General features: G+C 36.9%; 1 protein-coding gene across 1 annotated transcript in view; it reads right to left on the reverse strand.

The window, feature by feature from the left end:
• Positions 1-487: 487 nt before the first annotated feature.
• The window catches only part of LOC135084062 (protein MON2 homolog), a 77,442-nt gene continuing 54,710 nt past the window's right edge, over positions 488-23,219 (reverse strand). The window contains exons 30-40 of the mRNA XM_063978805.1: positions 22,211-22,313; positions 21,293-21,437; positions 20,047-20,217; positions 18,272-18,370; positions 17,699-17,802; positions 17,054-17,199; positions 16,132-16,236; positions 15,588-15,687; positions 14,778-14,890; positions 4,047-4,208; positions 488-3,923 (exon numbers count right to left, since the gene is read on the reverse strand). Coding sequence (XP_063834875.1) covers positions 4,099-4,208; positions 14,778-14,890; positions 15,588-15,687; positions 16,132-16,236; positions 17,054-17,199; positions 17,699-17,802; positions 18,272-18,370; positions 20,047-20,217; positions 21,293-21,437; positions 22,211-22,313 — 1,196 coding nt within the window. The 3' untranslated portion in view covers positions 488-3,923; positions 4,047-4,098. The remainder of the gene's footprint in view (positions 3,924-4,046; positions 4,209-14,777; positions 14,891-15,587; positions 15,688-16,131; positions 16,237-17,053; positions 17,200-17,698; positions 17,803-18,271; positions 18,371-20,046; positions 20,218-21,292; positions 21,438-22,210; positions 22,314-23,219) is intronic.

A 23,219-nucleotide genomic window follows, 5' to 3' on the forward strand; every position in this document is an offset into this window, starting at 1 on the left:
CCACAGATTTTATTAGTTCAATATTCTCGGTCCAGTGAACTCCAGAGGCCGTTCATTCGCTAGGAACAGGCCAATGTTTTTATTTAGTAGGTATCAATCTATACAGGGTGTAGAAAATAGAGCTTCCAGCTACGTACACGCATATGAGAAATCTTATAATGAAACAGCATTCCGCCTCGTAGATATGGAACGAAATAAAATTAGAAGAAAGGTAATTTTTATACTTGTGTACACTGTGTTCCAACTTTATCGTATGCAGGCGCAGGGGCTTTAAAATCGTGGAAAGAAAGAAATAAGCTTGGCGGCTTGACTTAATGCAAAACCATTGGCCAGAATTTTTTATAAATAATAAAACTGCTGTCGAGTTTCTCTTATCAACACGATAAATAACTTCACTCAATGAAGCGCAAATAAATAATTACCAAACGACGAGCTCGAGTAGATCTTTAAACACCTTTAATGTTAGAGAAATCATTAAAACCAGTCGTTATGATACAAATCTTTATTTATTCATCAACAACACAACTTCAAATATAATACAGTCAGATTTTTGTCGGGGAAAATCGGCGAAAGCCACAAATTGCTGCCTAAAATAGAAGAGTGGATTCCCCATAATTTTAGGCTGACAACATCCACACAATCAGCACTTTATTTTTACAAAACTAAAATTCATTAATTTAATTAAATACACAATTGAGTTGCTTTGATAGATTATTAAGATTTTTTAACGATAAGAGTCGTATCTCAAATTAAATTTTTAAATAACTAACTTGAGACTTTTTCAAATTATATTACTTAAAATATATTAACAGTTCCTTTGTTTCGCCAAAACCATTATGATTTATTTTTATTGTAAAATAAAACTCATGGAACGCATACAGCATGATTATATTTTGCTCTGCAAAGAATTTATTGACTTTTAGCTATAACTTATTTCCAATTAATTTCAATTTTATTTATAAATATCTTTATGAATTATTTAATTTATTACCAAACACTTCATTTAAATAACAATATAATTAAAATATTTACAATTAAACAAACGATTCAGTTGTGTGAATGTTGAACAGGGTTTTAAAGAAATTTACGTATATTTAAACAATAATAATATTGTAACAAGAAAAATATATAATATCTTACTTTTTCGGTTAACATTCCTTTTGTGGAAGATTGTACAAATTTGTATTGGATCTCCAGTACATGAATGTTAACAAATAAATTGGAAATATTACACACTGTTAACTTGTAATTATATTACATTGTGATTAATGTCGTATTTAGTCGCTAAACAAATAGAAAAACGTAGTTTTCAATACAAATGGAAGCTTACAATAATTAATATATTAAAGTATTTATCTTGATTGATCCCTGACAAATATAAACTGCAAAAGTATAAAATGTTTGACCACCACAGAGAAAATAAAAGTTATCCAAAAGCTAGTTTTTATCAGGGATCAAAAATAAGTAAAGCTAAATTATGGCTACTATAAACATTGCACATTTCTGTAATGCGTTTAATATTCAATAAAATTATCTGTAACTATTTTATGATAAGCTAAGAATATAAAAATGCTTTGTAAATAGCTGTGACTCGGAAAAATAAGTTATTTGATACGATTTGAGTTTCTAATGTAAAGGATAAGTGTAGCCTGCACTTTAACAAATAATTCGAAGATACTTTAATAAAAATCTTTAATAAAACACTTAATGTTAGCCCACAAATGAACCAATTCTATTTCTTCCGAGTATTCACAAAGCACATTTATATTTATGTAAGAAAAATCTTATTCAAAGTTATTGCAAAACATTTATAAAATTACCGGTAACGACGTCTACTAGCACTCACTCTGTTCGATACAAAACCGCTACGCCTTTGCAACGCTAAATTTTATATTCTACCTACTCTTTATTTGTCAAACACGCTAATGCATTCAAATTCGTTATTTCAATATCTTATTATAACTAATTTTATTTATTATTGAAATTGGCGCGACTATTTGTGAATTTAGTTTTCGTGGAGCTATTAATCTCGGTATGCAACAGACAACTATAAAAGTGAAGATGGATTTTGAAGTAAATTAGGTATTTATAAAGTCAAGTGATACTTGGAATTTCTACAAGTTTATTATATGGATTGAAGCAAATTTTAGCTTTTATTTGCTTAAAATTTAAGGGGGTTTTGCAGGGTTCTACTGTAGGTCACATCTGTTTTTTACTCAAATTACTATTACCATCTTCAGTTCTAGTGTGTCTGCACAATTTTAATTAGAAAGTCTTATTATAAATACCTATTTAGTAGCAACTTTATTAGGCTGAGAAGATACAGCTATTATGCTTTGAATTAATCGAGCTATGGTTAAGGCCAAATTGGTATTACATTGTATTTTTAATGATTTGGAGCAGCAATTTGAAACAATGTTATCACACAACTCATCCAAGACCAATAATTATACAAAATAATACGTAGTCAAGTCTGTTTAGAGTTTTCAAGCCATTCAGATATGAGATTTCTTATTTATAGCCTGACCAGGAACATAAAAACCCTGGCATAGAGGCGCGTCAATTGCATTTGATAGTGCAACACTGAGTACAGTCGTACCTGTGTTAAATTAATAGGCTAACTTTATGTATCAGGATTCAGGATTACGGGCTAATTTGTTATTTTCATAAATTAACGAAAAAATATTATTATAGGTAACCTGGTTTAAATAAATTAAATGAAACCATCAATCGAGCTAGTAGGATTTATTTTATTATTCATCAATAATAATCAAATTCAGAACTTGAATATTCAACTGCAATGTCTGCTCATGAACGCTTCAAACTCGGTACTTCTTTCCCAATTCCATAAAATTCAACACTTAGAAAGTGACAAAAAACTTTAAAATAGGTAGTTGAAACAAACCACAGCTAATTTTCATAGTGGACTGTACTATACGATAAACATGTCAATCAATTTGACAACCTTTGTCGGAAACATTATTCAATGAAAATATTGTCCGAACCCTTAGTATTTCTCTTCGACAAATACTTTAACACATTGCGAACCACTTTTCTTTCACGACTATAAAAAGATTTTAGCAATTTAATTCACAAAATCAATTGCGCACATTTAAAATAAAGTTTGTTTACACTTTGACAGCAATAGACTGACATGCAAGGTGACATGTCAATGAAGTTTTCAGTTACTGTTGCCATTAAAAGAAATTAGTACCATTAGTTTTCCGCAACATGGCGAGGGTTTTTATGTTCCTGGTCGGGCTATAGAATAGCTACTTAGTAAAAAAGAAATTACCGCTTCTATATACAAATAAAAAATCAATAATCTATGTTTTTTCTATAAAAAGGAATGAGTTTAGCTAGCGTTGACTTGTATATAATATATTTGATCTTTCACATAAACAATATAACTAAATAAAAGGTAAATAAAAGATAAATATGATCACTTTACATTGGTGGGTATTTTATAGAATAACAGTATGACCCCACAGTCATAAATATTTGAAAAGTATGCTTTAAAAATTATACTGTTTATGTCAATGATCATGATCTACTTGCACCAGGGAAACATAAAACTATCAATCACATTTTCATAAATAAACTTTTTGGTAATACAATATTTAAATTACGTTGAATTGGGAACATTTGAGTCATGTTAATAGGACTTATTTCTATAGGCTGCCGTTTTGAGCGTATATTTTATCCTGTTTTTCAGCCTTGAGGACAAAAATAGCATCGAATTCAACGTAAAACAATAATAAAGCATTGTAGACAGCGTCCAGTGACAGCGCAATATGTGTTTAGTAGTTTCATATTCCTCTAGTGGTAATAATATTTATTATTTAGTATTTAATATAATATTCTGTCACATAGACAGCAACCTCATAACGCTCTGCCGATGTCATGTCATAACTCTGACTATCCTGTGAACAATAGTTTGAATTTTTATTTTATGTAAGAAGTACTAAATACTCTTTCTGTAATAGAGGGTGCGCGCGTGGGGACTCACCGGGGCGTATGTTGAGGATGGTATGGTGGGGACTCACCGGGGCGTTAGAGGCGCGTGCTCTATATGTGTATGGTGTAGAGCACGCGGCGCTAGGGCGGCTGCAGTAGGGCGGCGAACTGCAGCAGGGCGGCCCTCAGGGCGGCGCCCGCTCCCACGGCGCGCGCGCTCGCTGCTAGACGCACTAGGGATGGGTACAGTCCTGGTGGAGAACAGAAGCATTAGTGGACGGACGATAATCGTGCCTTTAGACCAGTGGTTCTTAACCGGTGGTCCCTGGAGGCATTCCAAGTGGTCCACGAAGTCATCGTAATAAACAAGTGATGTGACGTGATGAGTCGAGTCAACACAACGCAAACGGCACACAGTGGGCAAGAAATCGATCTCCCCTTTCATAGGATTTTGAAAAAAAAAGTGGTCCCTGACAAGACAGAAATTTGGTATAATGGTCCCCATAGCTGGGCATTAACTCGTTAATCCGTTAATCGTTAATTAACGAAGTTAACATTTCTATTAACGGATTAACTTTTAAGTTAGCTTTAAAAAATGTTAACGGACTCGTTAACTTCCGTTAAATAATCCTAAGTCCGTTAATCGTTAATCCAGTACCTACTATTTACCAAAAAGAAATAGCAGGCACGCTGAAAAACGCGTTCTGACAAGTACGTTCGGGCTTCCAGAACTTCCAGAACCCAAAACAACAGTTTTTGTAACCAGAGGTGGAATTGTGTAAAGCACAGATATGGATTAGAGTAGATACAGCAAGTTGATCGTCAAAGCGTGCCATTCCGATATGTCCAAATGGACATACATGGTCGAGTGATGTTCATGTAATCCGATTACAACAATCGGTTACGATGATTTTACGAGGACAGTAGTACGAACACGGTAGAAAGAAGAAATGATTTACGGATTGAGAATTATAATTAACAGCACAAGTAACAAATTTTTAATACATATCCGGCGATGTACTCTTAAGAGTTAAAACCATGGTCCCTGTATGTGGTGCACTCATACCGATCCCAAGGAACCGTACTTACTCATAACATTATGACACACACTGATCCGTGTATTCATACACCAGACAAGTTTTTGTATTGAAACGCTGGTAGGATGAAAAAAATAATGAGATTTGACTATTTGTAAGAATTAATTTACCTATTTAAAGAGGAAAATAAAGATGTTTTTGGTTTTGTATCCGGCCCCCGGGAAACCCCTAGTGCCAGACTTTTTCAAATAGACAGAGTAGAGGCATCTGCCTAAGGAAGTTCTATAATTTTAAAATTATAAATAACTTGAAAAAATCGAACTGCCTAAGGCGGGAATTGAACCCATTTTTTCAAGTTATTTATAATTTTCAAATTAGTTTGAGATGCGACTCTTAACGCTAAAAAATTAATTTCTATAATTTTGCCATTACCTTTTTTATAAATGACGGCGGAAGAACAATTTTATTCAAACCTTTTTAATTGTTTTGATTATTTTATAGGGCTCATCTAATGCACAATACTTATTCTTTGCACTTATAATATAATTATGAAGAAAAATCTTTAAGAATAAGAATAAGAATAAGAATAAGAATACATTTATTTGCTTAAAACACGGTATATACAGATGTTACACAGAAAAATGTTCAGTCATGTTTTGCTTACACGAAGCATGCAAATATTAATTTTGGGCCAAAAAACCCAGTCATGTTAAAGGTACATACATTAGTGCTAAATATTGTTACATAATCATTATACAGTGTGTCCGGGTTTGTAGTGATCAAACTTTAAGGGCGTAATCTATGGACAATTTTATCGATGAAAATACTTCAAATTTGGGGCTTGACCCATTTCTCGCAAAATTACGAGGATTTCAGTTTTTAATTTTTAGTTTTCACCTCTTCCTTCCAAAACAAGTGAAAGCGTGGGTAGCTTAACACTAATAAGCAAAAATTTTATATCATGCGATAGCCAATAAAATTATCTATTAGCAGAAGTAGAAAACAGATACAAGTTTCATACATTTTAAGGGAGTAAGAATGGATTTAATCAGAAAAAAACATGACTTTTTTCACTTCTTTTTCAGTTATTTTCCAACACAAGAAAAACCAGGTCGTTAAGGTATGTTTTATTTGCATTGTATTATTAGTATTTGAGCTATTCTACAAAACGAATGTAAATTTATTAGTCTACGTCAATTAGTTTCGACGTAATTGTTGAACAAAGATACCCCTTCCCAGCGGTTTCCATAGCGCACGCGACATGCGAAAATGCACTGCCTGAAAGAATCACACAACCTATTCCGATTACTATGGAAACCGCTGGGAAGGGGTATCTTTGTTCAACAATTACGTCGAAACTAATAGACGTAGACTAATAAATTTACGTTCGTTTTGTAGAATAGCTCAAATACTAATAATACAATGCAAATAAAACATACCTTAACGACCCGGTTTTTCTTATGTTGGAAAATAACTGAAAAAGAAGTGAAAAAAGTCATGTTTTTTTCTAATTAAATCCATTCTTACTCCCTTAAAATGTATGAAACTTGTATCTGTTTTCTACTTCTGCTAATAGATAATTTTATTGGCTATCGCATGATATAAAATATTTGCTTATTAATGTTAAGCTACCCACGCTTTCACTTGTTTTTGAAGGAAGAGGTGTAAACTAAAAATTAAAAACTTAAATCCTTGTAATTTTGCGATAAATGGGTCAAGCCCCAAATTTGAAGTATTTTTATCGATGAAATTATCCCTAGATTTGGCCCATAAAGTTTGATCACTACATGCCCGGACACACTGTATATTCAAAACTCTCGGTCATTAAGGAACTCTGTGACACTATAATAGTTTTTACTTTTAAGCCATCCACGCAGTTTATTTGAAAATTGGCTAGAATTTAATGTTTTTATACTTTTTGGTATTTTATTATATATTCTAACACACATTGCTACACAATTTCGGTTATATTTCTCAGATCTAGGTATGACTTCCAGAACAAGTCTATCTGGGTCTCTACGGGTTCGCAAATTTATATCGCAGACTCTTTTGAACAACGTAAAATGTTTCTTGACAAAAGTACATATTTCTAAGATATACAAAGACGGTAATGGTAACAAACCAAACTCTAGAAATAAGGGTCTACACGATTTGTCGGATGGTATCCCAGCTATAGCTCTAATACATTTTTTTTGCGCGATGAAGGCTCTATTAAAATCTGTACTATTTCCCCACGCTATGAGGCCGTAGCGCAGAATCGATTCAACATAGGCATGGTAAGACACTAGTGCTGTTGATATATTAGTCACTTTCCTAACTTGTTTCAATGCATATACAAACCGATTGATTCTTATACAGAGATCATCTACATGTGTCTTCCAATTAATGTCTTGGTCGATTGTTATACCTAAAAATTTTGTTTCGGATGCCTTCTTGATTGCTACATTTCCAACATTTATATTTAAATTAAAATTATATTGTAAGTGTTTGGATTGATTAAATTGTATGTAATTAGTTTTATTCAGATTAATTGTCAAATTATTGTTGTCAAGCCATTGGATAGTATTATGTAAAGTATTGTTTATGTCAATTTCGTGGTCCTTAATTGTATTAATTTTTTTGTCAGTGGTTATAATTATTGTAATGTCATCAGCAAATAGAATACATTTATGATTTGTTACGTCAGATAAATTATTTATGTATAATAAGAATAGGGTGGGTCCCAATACACTCCCTTGTGGGACTCCACTCTTGTTTTGTCTTTCGTCAGACGAGTAAAATAAAAGATCTTTATTTTTGGTTAATCCGCTAATGACTACTTTCTGTTTGCGGTTTAATAAGTATGATGCAAGCCATGTGTACGCAGGCCCCCTAATGCCAACTTCATGAATTTTGGTAAGTAGTTTCTCATGGGAGATATGGTCGAATGCTTTCGACAAATCAAGAAACAGTGCAGTAGTCAACTTATCGTCATTCACACTATTTAAAACATGATGCATTAGCGAAAAAATTGCTGTAGAAGTTGATTTCAATTTTTGAAAGCCGTACTGTTCACTGTTGATTAAATTGTATTTGGTTATGAAGTTTGTGAGTCTATCATGCATACACTTTTCAAATAATTTAGACCAAACTGAAATCAAGGTGATCGGGCGATAATTGTCAACACATTCTTTACACCCCTTTTTATGAAGTGGCTTTACGATAGATAATTTTAACACCTCTGGAAAAATTCCCGATTCAAATGAGAAGTTTACCAGATGAGTCACAACTGCTATAATTTTTTCAATGCAAGTTTTCAATATTTTTGTAGTAATTTCGTCATAGCCCACTGATTGTGTACCTTTTAAGGACATAACTATACTTTTAATTTCCTTACGTGTCATAGGTTTCAAAAATATTGAGTTACTTTGTTTATTTTTGTTATTAATTAACACATTACGTTTATTATTTATATTCGAAGTCAAATTAATGAAATGTCCATTAAATGCATTTGCAATGTCTGTAGGGTCCGTTATAATAACATTATCTATTTTTATATTGTCAATACTATTTAGATTCATGTTATTGCCTATTTCATTTTTAATTATAGTCCACGATGCTCTACATTTATTATTGCTGTTATTTATATATTTAATGTTAGCATTCTTTCTTGATTTAGTTATACATTTTTGTAGGATGTTAGAGTATATTTTGTATTTATTTTTGCTTAAATTTGATTTATATTTGTAATGTTGGTAACGTAAGTATCTTTTTCTCTTGCAACTAACTCGAAGGCCATTACTAATCCAATTATGTCTCGTTTTGTTAATATTGTTTACCTTTTTTTTAACTTTTGGAAAACATAATTTATAAAGTAGGCAAAACAATTCGTGGAACTCACTAAAAGCTTTGTTAAAGTCTGTCTCTGCATATACATTTGACCAAGAGAGACTAGCTAGACACTTTTCAAATTTACTCATATTTTCAGGACTGTAGTCTCTCACATAAATGTAATGAAAGGCCGGTTTTAATTGTTTACACTTAATGGGAAAGCTTATCATTTGTGCTGTATTATGGTCCGAGAGGTGCAGAGGCAGTACTGAAGCGTTTGCTTTAACTATGTTACTTAAAATAAGATCTATACACGAAGATTTCCGTGTAGGAACATTGATATGATTTGTTAGGTTATAGTTATATAATACATCTTGAAAGTATTTGGTAATTGAATTTTGTTTTAATATGTTAATGTTAAAATCACCTACTATAATCACATTACCTTTGAACTTGTTCTTTTTAAACATTTCGAATAGTAGAGACTCTAGTTTTTTTATGAAGAGAGTCGGATCTGAAGACGGAGTTCTATAAATACATATTATGGCCGATTTTATAGAAGGAATGTCTAAACCACATATTTCAAATAGGTTCTGAGATGCATGATTTTTAAGGAATGTTAATTCTTTAAATATCAAGCCCTTTTTTACGAAGATACAAGATCCACCCCTACTTTTATTTCTGCAAAAGCTACTTGCTATCTCATAATTATTGAACTTTATATAATCCTCATGGCCAGATTTTAAGAAAGTTTCCGTGAAACAGAGTACATCTGGTTCTTCGGAACCTTCTTTTAGTTCTTCTAATGTCATTTCTATAATTTCTTGTTTAGATAAGACACTGGCAATATTTTGATGAAGAATTTTAAAATAAGTCAGTAATTTATTAGGCTCGAAAAAATGTCTGTTTTTTATTTACTTTAGAAAAATAATACGGAATAGTGCCTCTTTTCTCTATAGTTGTGGTATTAATATGATTTTTTATAGAGTCCTCACCCGCAGGGCCTGTAATTTGAGTGTGTTCACGTGCGAAGTAGTAGGGAATTGTGCCTCTAGGGTACTTAAGAGCTATTTTTTCGTTAGTTTTGTTTGGTTTATTACGACATATCAGTTTTCTTACTTGTCCAGGACTGATGTACATATCATTATAGTCAATAGAGTCAATAACATAATTAATAGATTCACAAATGTCAAATGTTTTTCCAGATTGATTACAAACTACGAAGTGACAATTTTTATAATTATTACATAACATTCTAATTTTGTTATTCAGATGCGCAATGTTTAAGTTATATTTAAGCTTTTGTGTTTCATTTTACTCCGAACGTTTTTTACCACACTGAATTTTGTCGTTTAGAAATAACTTCAAAACTAGGTACCTGACTTAGCTTTATGAAACAAAACGTATTGGCAAAACTACGCATTTTTATTTAAAAGTATGGAATTAAGTATGAATCACTAGTAGTACTATTTAACATAATGGAATAACGATCATTACTTTCATAAACATTAGGCACAACCATGAAGCTAAAGATAAAAATGGAGGGCAGAGTTGGAACAAAAACTTGAGTCAAATACCTACTTATATCTATCTCGCTCTCTGCGGCCCTACCTCTCTTTTTAGTGTGAACTGTGGTATTGCTCTCTTCTGATTTAAATCTCCTTGTAAATTCTTCGAAATAGCCAATTCACTAACCAAATCAGAAGTTAAACAAATAAAAAATTAATATTTGAAACTAAGATTACCTAGTTAAATAAAAAATCACAAATTTGTCGGCCATTTAGGCTTAATGTGTTGGCGAATCAGGGAATTACAATCCCAATTCCTGGGTAATCGGTACCATGTGGCAACATCGGCCCAATCCGGCCCATCATGGCGGTTGTTTACTATTTTGTTTATTAAGCAGTTAATTTCGTTTGAGATTGTTTACAGGAAATAATCATTGTTTTATCACAAGAATTGGTGCAAAATTTTGTAGTGCGTGGTTGCGGTAGTACGTGGTGTCCTGGAAGTGACATAAGATTCCACGCGTAAGTGTTTATTTCGTGATTTCCGACATTGGATCATTGTAAACATTTTTCACATTTTTTACAGTAATTTCTTCCTAAAACGTTTTACCAGTAATTACACTTATAATTTTTAATGATACCTATGTCAAGAAATAAAGATTTTACATTGGTTTCATTGAATTTGAGCAATTTTATATTTTTTGTTTATTTAGAAAGAGCGAGTCTGCCCACAGAGAGCGAGATAGTGATACTTAGTTTGTGCTTCAAGTAGGTATTCGGAGTGTGACCTCCATTTTTATCTGTAGCTTCATGGGCACAACAAAAAAATATTATTTGCAAATTAATAAGAAAATTCATAATATAGAATAACGTTTACCGCTACAAAATTATTTTAATCCACAGTCAGACTAGCTATAAATTTAACAAAATATGAGTATTATCGGAATTAATAAATTTTCGAATCACGATATCTTTCGATGACTATGCGAATGCAGTACGATGATACGATTACTTATACGTTGCGGCAATCACTAAAATTCGCTAAAATGACACTAATGACGTTTAAAAAGTGGCACGCTCGGCTTCATACAATTTTTGACACATGCTGCATCTATCCATGTCTGTGGTGTAAAGCAATCGTAATCATTTGACAGTTCATAACGTACGATTATTCTGTCAAACGCTTTGTTTAACTGACCGGCCGAATACTGAAACGCTATTTAAATATTTGACGGCTTCTCAAATAGTTAAGCAGCTCCTAAACTTACATTTCGCATACTCAAAACAATATCTGAGCAGTTCTCAATTTGTAAGCACCTCTCAAATTAAGTTGCACTTAAACGCCACTCAAATGAATTTTCGCATACTGAAACGCCATTCAACGCTAAGCATTACCACAGAATACATAATAGTAGCAACAGAAATTGCACTCCTTTGTGTAGGATCAGATGTCGACATTTTAACGGTAATAATAATAATGCAAAATATCCAACGCACATGGTGCATTCGAAATCGCACCTTACTACTACGCTCACAAGAGCGCAATTTTTTTGTGTTCAGAATTGATTTACCTCACAGCTCAAGCGTCAGGGTTGTATAAGCAAAGTAAAATAAATAAAAACTTAATTTTAAGAAGCAATTATTGTATTTACTATTGGTAAACTTTAATCTAGTGGTGTTTGTATAATCGTACCATCTCTAAACTACCTATTAATAAACTTCAGTGTTGCGATAATTCGAAATTGGACAAACAGTTTTAAAAGGTGTAGTGTCGGAAAATAGACACGGTGAAGTAAAGTTAATGTTTTTATTAGCTAAAATTTTTTTTTGCTAAAGTTTTTTGTCATAAGTATTTCAAAATTATTTAAAAAGTGTAGTTTTTTTTAATTTTTTAAATCACTACAGTTAATTATTATTCCTAAATATTACGATTTTCCATTAAAGAAGAATAACAGTGCTGTTGGAACAATAAACCTTGATTGCGACGATGATCGACCGAGCGTGTATAGAAATACGCGTGTGCTCACAGTAGGCGCGTGGCGGCCCTGACTGATTTGCAACTTGAAGTTGTCGCGCGCTGTAGGTAATTATCTCGGCCGGCATAGGCGAGTGACGGAGGCCTGGCATTACTCAAACAACTGTCAAATCGTCTTAAGCAGCTGTTAAATTTGAGAGTGCTTGCCCGGTATCTTAAATCCTATTCTTATACCTAAATCGACCTAAATAGTGTAAATAATGTGTGTCATCGTTATCATTTCTTTCGAGCCTTGAGGAAATACCTAGATATAATCGCAGGAACGCAATAAGGCTGAACGCTATTGAAAAATATTATTATAATGACATGCAATTCCGAGCGAGGTTCCGCGTCTCTAAAGAAACGGTGTTGTTTCTGGATTCATAATTTGGAAGCTCTTTGAAACCCCTCACCAAACGCCATACAACCAGTGGACCAAATACTTATTATAACCCTACTGTTCTACGCAACGGGAAGTTATGAACGTGTACTAGGTGATATCTTCCACATCTAACAACCAACTGTGCGTCGTATAGTGCACGAAGTAACAACCAAAATAGCTGCTATGAAACCGCAATACATAAACATGCCTATTTCTGAGGAATAAGGGGACATCGCATAAGTAGCAGCATTTCCAAGAGTTGTTGATTTGTCAATTTGATGCTCTGTCAACAATGATAAATGTCAATTGTGGTTACGTTTCGGTTCACGATCGCCACTTAATAGATTTCAGCAATAAAAAGTATCACCTTTAAAATTATTTTTTTAATTAAATAAAAATGCAAGCATTAATTTTTTTATATGACAAAACGAGATTTATATATAATAGAAACTAAAAATAAACTGTTCTATGTTAAGTTGATTGAGTATATTTCCATAAAAGACAATACATAATCAAACGATGCTGCGTGTAATGGATAAAAGACGTAAAGTTATCATTTGTGTAAATGAAAACATATTTTTTTTGGTAAATGTTGCCATTATGTAAACATTTGAGAGCTGCTTAGCTGATCACGGCTTGAAATCCGTTGAGTAGCGTTTGAGAATACCATTTAAAATTGAAGGATACTTAAATTTAGGAGCCCGTCAGCTGAGTGACAGATTTGAGTGGTGTTTCAGTATTCGGCCGTTAATCGTACGTTATGAACTGTCAAACGATTCCGATTGCTTTATACAATTCCACCTCTGATCACACTGCCACACAGACACTTGTTTGTATGTGTGGGACAACTCTTGCAACTGAATTTAAGACCAGTTTTCCTAAACCGATTGAGCTGAATTTGGTATAGGTACTTATGTAAGTACGATGACAATGCAATGTTATGGTACCATTGAGCTGGTCTGATGATGGAGTCATGAGGTAGCCATAGGAACTCCTAAATGAAACGGCGGCATCGCATCGAATTTGGGTACGTTGGATTTGTCTTTTCGAGCACTTTAGTACTAGATGATGTCCAGGGTCCTGATGATGGCGTCAGGAGGTGGCCATAGGAATTCCTAAACGAAACGGTGGAAACTTATCGAGTTTGGGTTTGCTGGATTTGTCTTTTCGTGCACTTTGGTGCTAAATTGTAATGTAATTGAACCAAGGCTCTGAGATTGAGATACTACTAAAAAGTGTTTTAAACTTTTTTAAAAACAAGCTTTTATTCTGAAATGCAGTTGTACTAAAACGAAAAAAATAATTGTACTTATGCAAGGTTCAAATAATTTCGAAAGCTTGTAGCGCAAACATAAAAGAGGAATAAATTCCATGCGCGATACAAGCTTTCGAAATTATTTGAACCTTGCATACAATTATTTTTTTCGTTTTATTATCATGACGTGTTAACGGATTAACGATTAACGTTAACTTGCGTTAAATCTTGCGAAATGTAACGTTTTAACGTTTAACGAAGTTAATTTTTTTATTAACGGTTTAACGATTAACGAAGTTAACTATTTGATTAACGGTGCCCAGCTATGATGGTCCCACATGACTTAAAGGTTAAGAACCACTGCTTTAGACAGTGTAATAAGGCTGCATTTACACTAAGAAAAAGCTGAGACGACAATCGTTCTTTAGACAATGTAATAAGGCGGAAAAAATTGATGAAATCATTTTCATTCATCCGGTGATTCGGACATTTCAAACGCCGAGCGTATAATGCATGTGTGATACTCCACTCCACCCAGTATTGCCTCAGAGTATGTTATACAAAATTTCGCGTGTGGACGCACTATCATGACAGTCAGTAATCAACAATGCTGAGGAATTGAAATGACTACTTATAGTGTTAAGGATAAATCGTGACTCAAAGTATAGATTTTGGAGTACATGCCTACATTTTAAACAGGCTTCCTATAAAGTCCGTTTTTCACTAGAGATTTTAGTATCCCATCAAAATGATGCTAAAAATATGGTAACTATATTCACCTTAAACTAAACTGAGTGAAATAGACAAACGATACCTATTAATTTCTGCCACGCCAGCGCGTCAACCTTCCCCGGAGGCGCTTTCTTCATGGACTCAGTGAGTGTGGCCACTGCTTTAAGCACGAACGATATCTCCGACAGTTGGTGCCTGTGTACATATTTAACGTTTGAAGCAGAACACATTTTGATTGAGGAGGCTTAACATCAGTAAATTACTGACGGCAATATAATGACATTATTTATTTTACTATTGATTTAAGATGCATTTACAAAAAAAATTAGAAAAGTTAGATTTTTTTCCGGGGAAATGGGTATTATCGACCTCAGTCCTACCGCCCCGTGTTGACGGGACTTAGAATACAATTTATTTTATACCACTCAAGACAAGACAAGAGAAAGAAATTACAAAAGCACAAATACAACAAATATGGCACAATTTAGGTAAATTAGGAAAAATCGTTACTCCAGAATTTCATACGGAGAGATGTGGGTGTGAGTGCGAGGGCGAGTCGCATTCCAGCGAGTTGCGCAGTTAGAATAAGAATGTCTTTATTCAGCACAATTTAAGGTATACAAAACAAGAGTAAACATAATAAATAAATCATGCTCAGCAAAAATCGCGACATGACACAAACGTCATGCCGAGAAGCTGGTTTTCAGCGGGAACCAATGCGTGATGAAGATTGCGCGCCCTTCGACGGTTTGATCAGACAGTGTAAGACAGGTTATAGGCGAGTTACAGTCTGATGTCACAGTGAGCTAGGTCAGTCTACTGGCCATAAGGGCGCGCAATAGGGGGCTAGCTAGTTAGCTCGATCGGGTTGTATAGTCAGACTTCGACTCACCTAGGCAGGGGTTCTGTGTTGTCCTCATCCACCGTGTACCTGGATATGACTTCCTGGAAGCGGTCCAGTAGCGCCACGATAGCCAGGGGGTCTGTTTCACCTGACACCATAAATACAACGTTTTGGTTAAAGTCCTCAGGTTACACGAAAGGTAAGTTAATGCAAGGTTGCAATGCAAATCAATTGATATGTGGTAAACTGGTATCTGGAGAATGAAAAGACCTAAATCTCTTCGGATTATTAAAAAGCAGTAATTGTCTTAGTTTTGCAATCCAAGACATATGAATAGGTGGAAAGAAAACCACATAAAACTTGATCAAACTAAGCATATTATTTTAGTGCACATTTACACAGCGCGGTCCGTTTAATAAGTTCGTTTTTCGAATACGTTTTTTATTTTTAAAAAAGACTGTATTTTATTGAATTTTGAATATAATGTAAAACGGACCGCTGTGTGACCGCTATTTTGATGCAAAAAAGTAAAGTATGTGTGATAGGTGTTATTTTGCAACAAAAATGTACAGCCAAGTGTTCAAAGACTTACTTTCGACCTCCAAGGAGTCGATGTCCTCGAGCATGGAAAACTGCAGCAGAGTCTCGAAGCACGTCCGCGCGAATTCTTCCCTCTCTCGGAGTTCTTGCTCGTTTTCTATATTTGAAAGATAGATAGTTCTATAGAAGTTTAATCATAACAACAAAGGATGTTATTTATTTATTGGAGTACTCTCAATCAAATCAAATAAAAAAATAATCAATTTTAACCAGTGTTTGGCACTTATAGAAGGACACTTTACATGTCTCCTTTTCTTTGGATCCTACCAGCGCTTCCAGACAAATTTATGGCAAGTGCTAAGAAGAAACGCCCGAACAATTTGTCGGCTGTTTGGTGTAGTGGTTTCGGAACGGACTACTATGCCGAGAGGTCCCGGGTTCGATTCCCGGCCGGGCAGAAATTGAAATGATTTATTTTAATTTCTGGTCCGGTTACTATGTATAATATGTATGTATTTACAAAAAAAAGGATTTAAGTATGTTTATATCCGTTGTCTAGTACCCATAGTACAAGCTTTGCTTAGTTTGGGACTAGAAGCGGAGTGTAAAATGACAAAGGATATTTATTTATTTAAACTAGAAGAGAGACTCTAAAAAGAAGGGTTGTGTGATAGCGCTGGATGCAGGCTGCTGCCAATCGACCAATCTGGAAATCATTGGGGGAGGCGTATGTTCAACATTCAAATTCAAAAACAAAATGATGATAATAATAAGAGTATTCACGCGAACCTTAACTTCGAACTCCTCCTCCTATGTTCTTCAAACTAATTTCATTGCGGGTCCAATGACAGTTTAACTTTCCTCCGGGACAAACTTGACCTTCACTGGTTGGGTTATTGGCGGTCAAGCTGTAGATCCTGGCTACACAGGAGTTGCAGCGGTGGGAACGAGAGGTGGGAATGATTATTACTTACGCGTGGGCGCAGCGGGCATGGCGTGCGCGCTGCCGGCTCGCACGAGCGCGAGCACGCGGCGAACGTGCGGCGCCGGCGCACCTCGCCTTAATACCGCCTCGCGCACAAGTGCTACTAGTTCACGAGCCGCTCGGGTGCCACCCACGCTAAGAAATACAGAAGAAGATAAAGAATGTTTACACAATATACACTGGTTAAATAAGAAAATTGCTGTAGGCTGATAAAAACTGCTCCATTTATTGTCCCCAAGCAGTGGTAGGGTTAATACTGGGACGTGTAAAAGTGCTTTTTGCAAAAATAAATGAGTTTTATTAGGTATTTTTATGAGTTTTTTAATAAAAAAAAATAATTCAAAGCAGCCAGGGTGGGCTCACTCTAATGACCAGCTCAGTAGACTAGGTCGCCGGCTTAGATCACGTCCGGTGAGCAGGCTTGGGAATTTAATATCACGCAAAACCTCTTAAAATAATTATGAAATCGCGATTTAACTCGAGATAACGCCATCTATGAATGAAAATTTTGAACTAATATTCAAACCCTGCCATTACGCAAGGTGGAGTATATTATTTACCACCAAGGCGACGAAGCAAGAGGATACAAGACTTACAACGTAAAAAGAAAAGAAAAAATACGTTTGATACTCACGGCGCTTCAAACATGAACGTCTCTAGAACTGGCGGTAGGGTCTCCCAGAACTCTAAGTACGCATCGGGCTCCTCTCTCGCTAGCGGTAACGCGGTGGCTAGTACCTGTTCAATGAAATACACAAATTGTTGTTAAAAATAACATTTCAGTACTTATACTAAGTGATAAATATATTTATTGCTCCTTATACGCCCTTCAGTCATCGATGAGCTCCAATAGACTTTCTATTGTGTCTAGTTTAGTGGCGGAGAAAGGCTTAAAAATTAGTCTAAAACTTCATAGTCGGGATTTAAAGCTGTCTAAGTATAATTATCATTAGTATTACAAATACACTTTTTTTTCTCCTTTTTATATCTGCAATAGACTTGGGTCATAATCAGATGTATTGTCTTGTTTTTTTTGTGTTCTTAAGGAGGGGTATTTCAGTAAATTCTCTCCCTCGGTCTTCACTCATTCACGTAGCAATTTAGTCCAGCCTTCCAATATTTAGACTAGCATCTTTGGTCCAACTATTTTAAAGTTATTTTCTACAAAAAATATTTAATATGAATTTTAAAGTATTAGCATACATACTTGTAACAGCAAACTGGCGATCTGCATCGCTTCATCTGTCTGTTCCGAGCTCCGCCGCCGCTTGTCCGAGCTGCAGTTCCTCACTGATTTGTGTAACGCCTGCAAAGAACATTTTGAATCAGATGCTATCGTGGATTTTGGAAGCGGAATAGAAATATTTTTACCAATTTGTAATGGAACGCAAATAAATAGGCATCAAATATTCATGTTGTACGAGGGCACCCTCGAGAGATACAATAATAATTTGGTTAATGTCACTCTTCTGTCGAATATTTATTGACTTCAGCTTCAAGTGACGTAATCGCCAAGAACTTGGCCATATAGTAGCACGGCCAGGCCCCTTTCTTACTGGGCACGTGCCTATGGCTCCGCGATCGAGGGACCCTTGATCCTTAATTGCCCAGAGCTTCCAGTAGATTAGAGAGGCTTGAGCATAGGCAGTAGAACCTTGCTCTGTGACGTCACGCCATACGGCAACGGCGGCGGCGGCCAGGCCTGCAGTGACGTCACGCCTGTGTGCTGTGTACCTGTATAGCCGGGGCATCATGGCGCGGCTGGGCGGCGGCGCTGCGCGGTAAATGCACACCTAGTGACGTCACGCCCTCGTCGGTGGCTGTATCTGCTGTCTTCGCCACGCGCGCTTAGGCAGGGGTGCGGTTCATAGAACGGGAAGTGGGAGGGATCACCTATAACAGCTGGGGCAGCTGGGCGAGGCTGGGCGAGGGCGCAGAACGGTAGTCTCACTTGTAAAAGACGCGGCAGCTGCATAGGGATGTATGTAAGTGAGGGCGCGTCAGGGGGCTATCTGTATGAAATGGGGGGGAAATCACCTGTAACAGCCGGCGGCGGCGCGGCGCGGTAGATACGCCCCCAGTGACGTCACGCCATTTGCTGTATGTGCTGTCCTCGCCACGCGCGCTTGGGCAGGGGTGCAAGTAGGGGTGCGTCAGATAGCTACCTGTAAAACGTGGGGGAGGAGTTACCTGTAGCAGCCTGGGCAGCATGGCGCGGCTGGGCAGGGACGCATCCCTGGAAGTCGTAGACGTAGCTAGTAGTAGGGGCGTGTCAAGAAGCTACCTGTAACAGCCTGGGCAGCATGGCGCGGCTTCCTGTAGCAACCTGGAGTTACCTGTGAGATGCGGTCGCGTCAGGGGGCTACCTATAAGGTGGGGCTACCTGTAGCAGCCGTGGCCGCTGCGCACAGCTGGGCGAGAGGCATGAGGATGCAGCGCTGGAATCGATGACGTAGAGGCGCGTCATAGGCTTACTGTAAGAGGTGGGCGGGGGCCGAGTCCAATGCTAAAGCCCGGTCCGTGAGCACGTAGAATTTTAGTCCAATGACCCCTAGCTAGCCATCCTTATCGCTCGCGCGTAATTATGTTGCTGTCGCGCTCGCACACTCACTGCGGGCGCCTGTCGCACAGTCACGACAGCAATATAATTACGCGCGAGCAATAAGGATGGGTAGCTTGGGGTCATTGGACGAAATTCTACGTGCTCACGGACCAGACTATAGCTATCTGTAGCAGCCTGGGGCTTGGCAGCATGGCGCGGCTGGGCGAGAGTGCGGCATGGTAAAGGCAGGCCCTTTGACGTCACGCAACACAACGGTGGCGCTGTCTGCTGTCTCCGGTTCCTGTGCCCAAGCTCTCAGCAACAGGCGCAGGGAGAGGAGAGGTGAGGGCACAGAGAAAGGGGGAGGGGGTTTCTTCCTTGTTTGCTTTTTTTTATTTACCTCTTTTGTCGTTTGCAATAAATGTTTCTTTCTTTCTTACCTGTAACAGTCTTGGCAGCATGGCGCGGCTGGGCGGCGGCGCGGCGCGGTAGAGCGCGGCGGCAGCGGCCAGGCAGCGCGCGGTGGCTGGCGGCTCGCGAGCGCACGCCTCGCCCAGTGACGTCAGCGCTATAAACATGGCCGGCAGCAGCTCGTGGCGGACCAGCGCCTCCTGGGAAGGACATTATTGAATGAGAAAAAAGGAGGACAAAAGCACATAAGATCCTTTCATCATTATCATCACAGGACATCCACTGCTGAACATAGGCTTCCCCCAATGATTTCCACATCGCTCACTGACAGTCAGGTAAGAAAAAAGTACGTAGCACATAGGTCCTTTCGTCGTCATCATAATCGCATCTGATTTATATACTTTTCCTAAATTAAGTTAAGTTAAATTGTTTTTAATTACTTAAATGTTATTCTGAGCTTTGTTACGTCTTGTTTGAATAGTGTAATTGGTACTACCGTTCTATTCATGAATAAATAAATTATTAATTATTATTCAGTCACAGGACGTCCACTGCTGAACATAGGTCTCCCTTAATGATTTCCATATCACCAATTTGATAGCGGCCTGCATCCAGTGCCTTTCTGCTACTTTTATGAGGTCGTCTCATCACAGGCCCTTTGGCTTATCTTTATCCCTAAAACGTAGACGCGTTCAATTCTAAATAATGTTCTCATTGTTGAATCGTCATAGTCAGAACAGGCTTCTCAGAAATCATGATTCGCACGGACCTTTTTTAAGCAAACATGTATAAAAGCAAAGCACAAAGTACAAATCATAGTTGTTGTCAAAACAGTCGCCACTAAGTATCATCTCGACAGCATAGCTACCAAGAAATAAAGTGATGTCAATGCTGAGCGACTGTCGAATGTCGGATCTACGCGACGTTATTTCGTTCACGTTAAAGTTGGTGCGAGACGACGACGTTACGTCGACGCTCGAAAGATGCTAGAGGGGGGAAAGGGTCCTCAGTAGTGAGGGATCTTCTTGTTGTGTCGACAACAAGTCTATACAGTGTCAGCCCAAAACTCCGCTACAAGTTGCGTTGTCAGTAGCATTAATTAAATCTTCCTGCGTGCAGTTGTTTGGGCACGCAGGGCACAACATCATGTGCTTCATCGACTGGGGAACAAAACCGCACTTGAACTCTAAGTTTGAGTCATCCAAGAATACCCACCTGACTAGATTGTCTTTACTACGACCGATCTGTATGGTATGTAATGATGTATAGACGTACCTTGTGCACAGTATCGAGGCAGTGCAGCGCGTGCAAGCTCACGGGTGCTCCGCCCCCCACGCCGTCTAAGGCCGAAGCCGCGGGCTCCACACTGCATACATTGCATAGACACTCGCCTAGCTTCTCCACGTCCGCTGCTGTGAACCTGTGGGTAAAAGTAATTGACCATTTATGAATACTTCCAGGTAGAGTAGAACTACACTGAACTGTCCTTTATTTGACACTGACAGGGGTCCACCGTTAATAGCGGATCGCTAGTTCCGACTTTTGCCACGGTGGAAACCATGTAGTTAAACGAAGATGGTGGCGCCCTTCTGTCAATGTCGTCGGTGGGACATTTCAGTGTAGTTCATCTTTACTTTCGGTAATTCACCAGTGACAGTTACTCGCTCTTTTTATTGTTTAGTTATAGTTTTAATAATTTGGTTATTGAGATAATTTAAGATAAGGTTTTGATGGAACATGCTCTGTAAGTCTCTAAATTAATAAAAAAAACTTCCAGGTACATCTTTTGAAAAAACTAGGCTTGTAGTAGAAATAAACAGGGAATCGGGAGCTATTTTTAATTACACAAATAATTCCACGATATGACGCTGCCGTGAAGATGTGTACGTCAACCTATTGGGTATTTGATTCAAAAACATTTCGAGGCACAGTTTTTCTAATAACTTGTACGAAAAATTAGGGGATCGGATGCTATTCACAAATAATAACAAGGCAATAAAAAAAACTTCATTTAAGCCCTGAAAACCAAAATAAAACACACTTTACAGTTATTTAAAATCACATTTTAGCTGCTTTAAACTCAATAAATAGTAGAACAAAAAGTTACTGATAAAAAATGTACCGGGGAGTCACGTTTTGCTAACACACAGTACACAAAAATATGTTTAATTTATTAAATATTTTAGTACTCACGTAGGCCTAATATGCTGGAAGATGAGAGGGAAGATCTGCACGAGAGTCGTGAGGAAGTTGAGAGACGGCGCGTACACTTCTATCGGCTTGCCGTCCTCTGACACTGCAACAAATACACCTAAATCAAAATCTTACTATATGTAGGCCTAACTAACGCTTAACTGAGTCAATGCCTGCGGTGTGGGAGCGACACGGGAGGGGTGACATTGACATATTATGACGTGACAAAGCATAAAATGTGTACTTAAATTATTGGTTCTTTGTTTTAAATTAGCCACGATAGCCGAACGGTGAAGGGGTCGGACTAGCCGATTCGTGATCCGGGGAACGCCCGCCGCCGCTCGACTATTGTGGTGAGCTCACTCGTGATGTCGTGATACAAGCATATTTAGCTTAGTACGAGGGGCTAACGGGAGTATTAGTAATTTGTGTAATAAGTAATAACAATTTACTAATAATCTGTAAAAAAAAAAATGGTGTTAATACTCTTTATACGAGCCAAAAACGTGTTGACCTTATTTCAAATTACTATAAAACTATAAATAAATGAATACTAAAACAGAATTTCATAATAAAATAAACTTCTGAACACTCGAACCATTAAAAATAATCAAAATGTTGCCTAAGCATGTAACAGTAATAAGTTGACATAGTCACAAACTAGATGGCGCTGTGCGTACTTGAATCGCGGTGGCGAAGTATTTTGGTGAAACTACTTAACCTCTAGCCGAACACGTCACGGTTGACAAACAGACACTTGCTATAATACAATACATCCGACCGCTTGTTTGACTAAACTCGCGATACAATTTTTTGAACGGAACCCAGTAGAAATGCTGGTTATCCGTGTATATAAGCTGTTAATTTTAGTAGGAGCAATAAATGTTTTAAGCTGAAAATGCTGTTCGATAATACTTATAATAAAAGTAGGCTGTAGGCCTACCTAGGAGTGATAATGAGTAATTTTATAACTTAGGGGCTTCTATTCTAGACAGTATTAAGGCGTCGT

Source organism: Ostrinia nubilalis, chromosome 25, assembly GCF_963855985.1.
Source record: "Ostrinia nubilalis chromosome 25, ilOstNubi1.1, whole genome shotgun sequence".
NCBI lineage: Eukaryota > Metazoa > Arthropoda > Insecta > Lepidoptera > Crambidae > Ostrinia > Ostrinia nubilalis.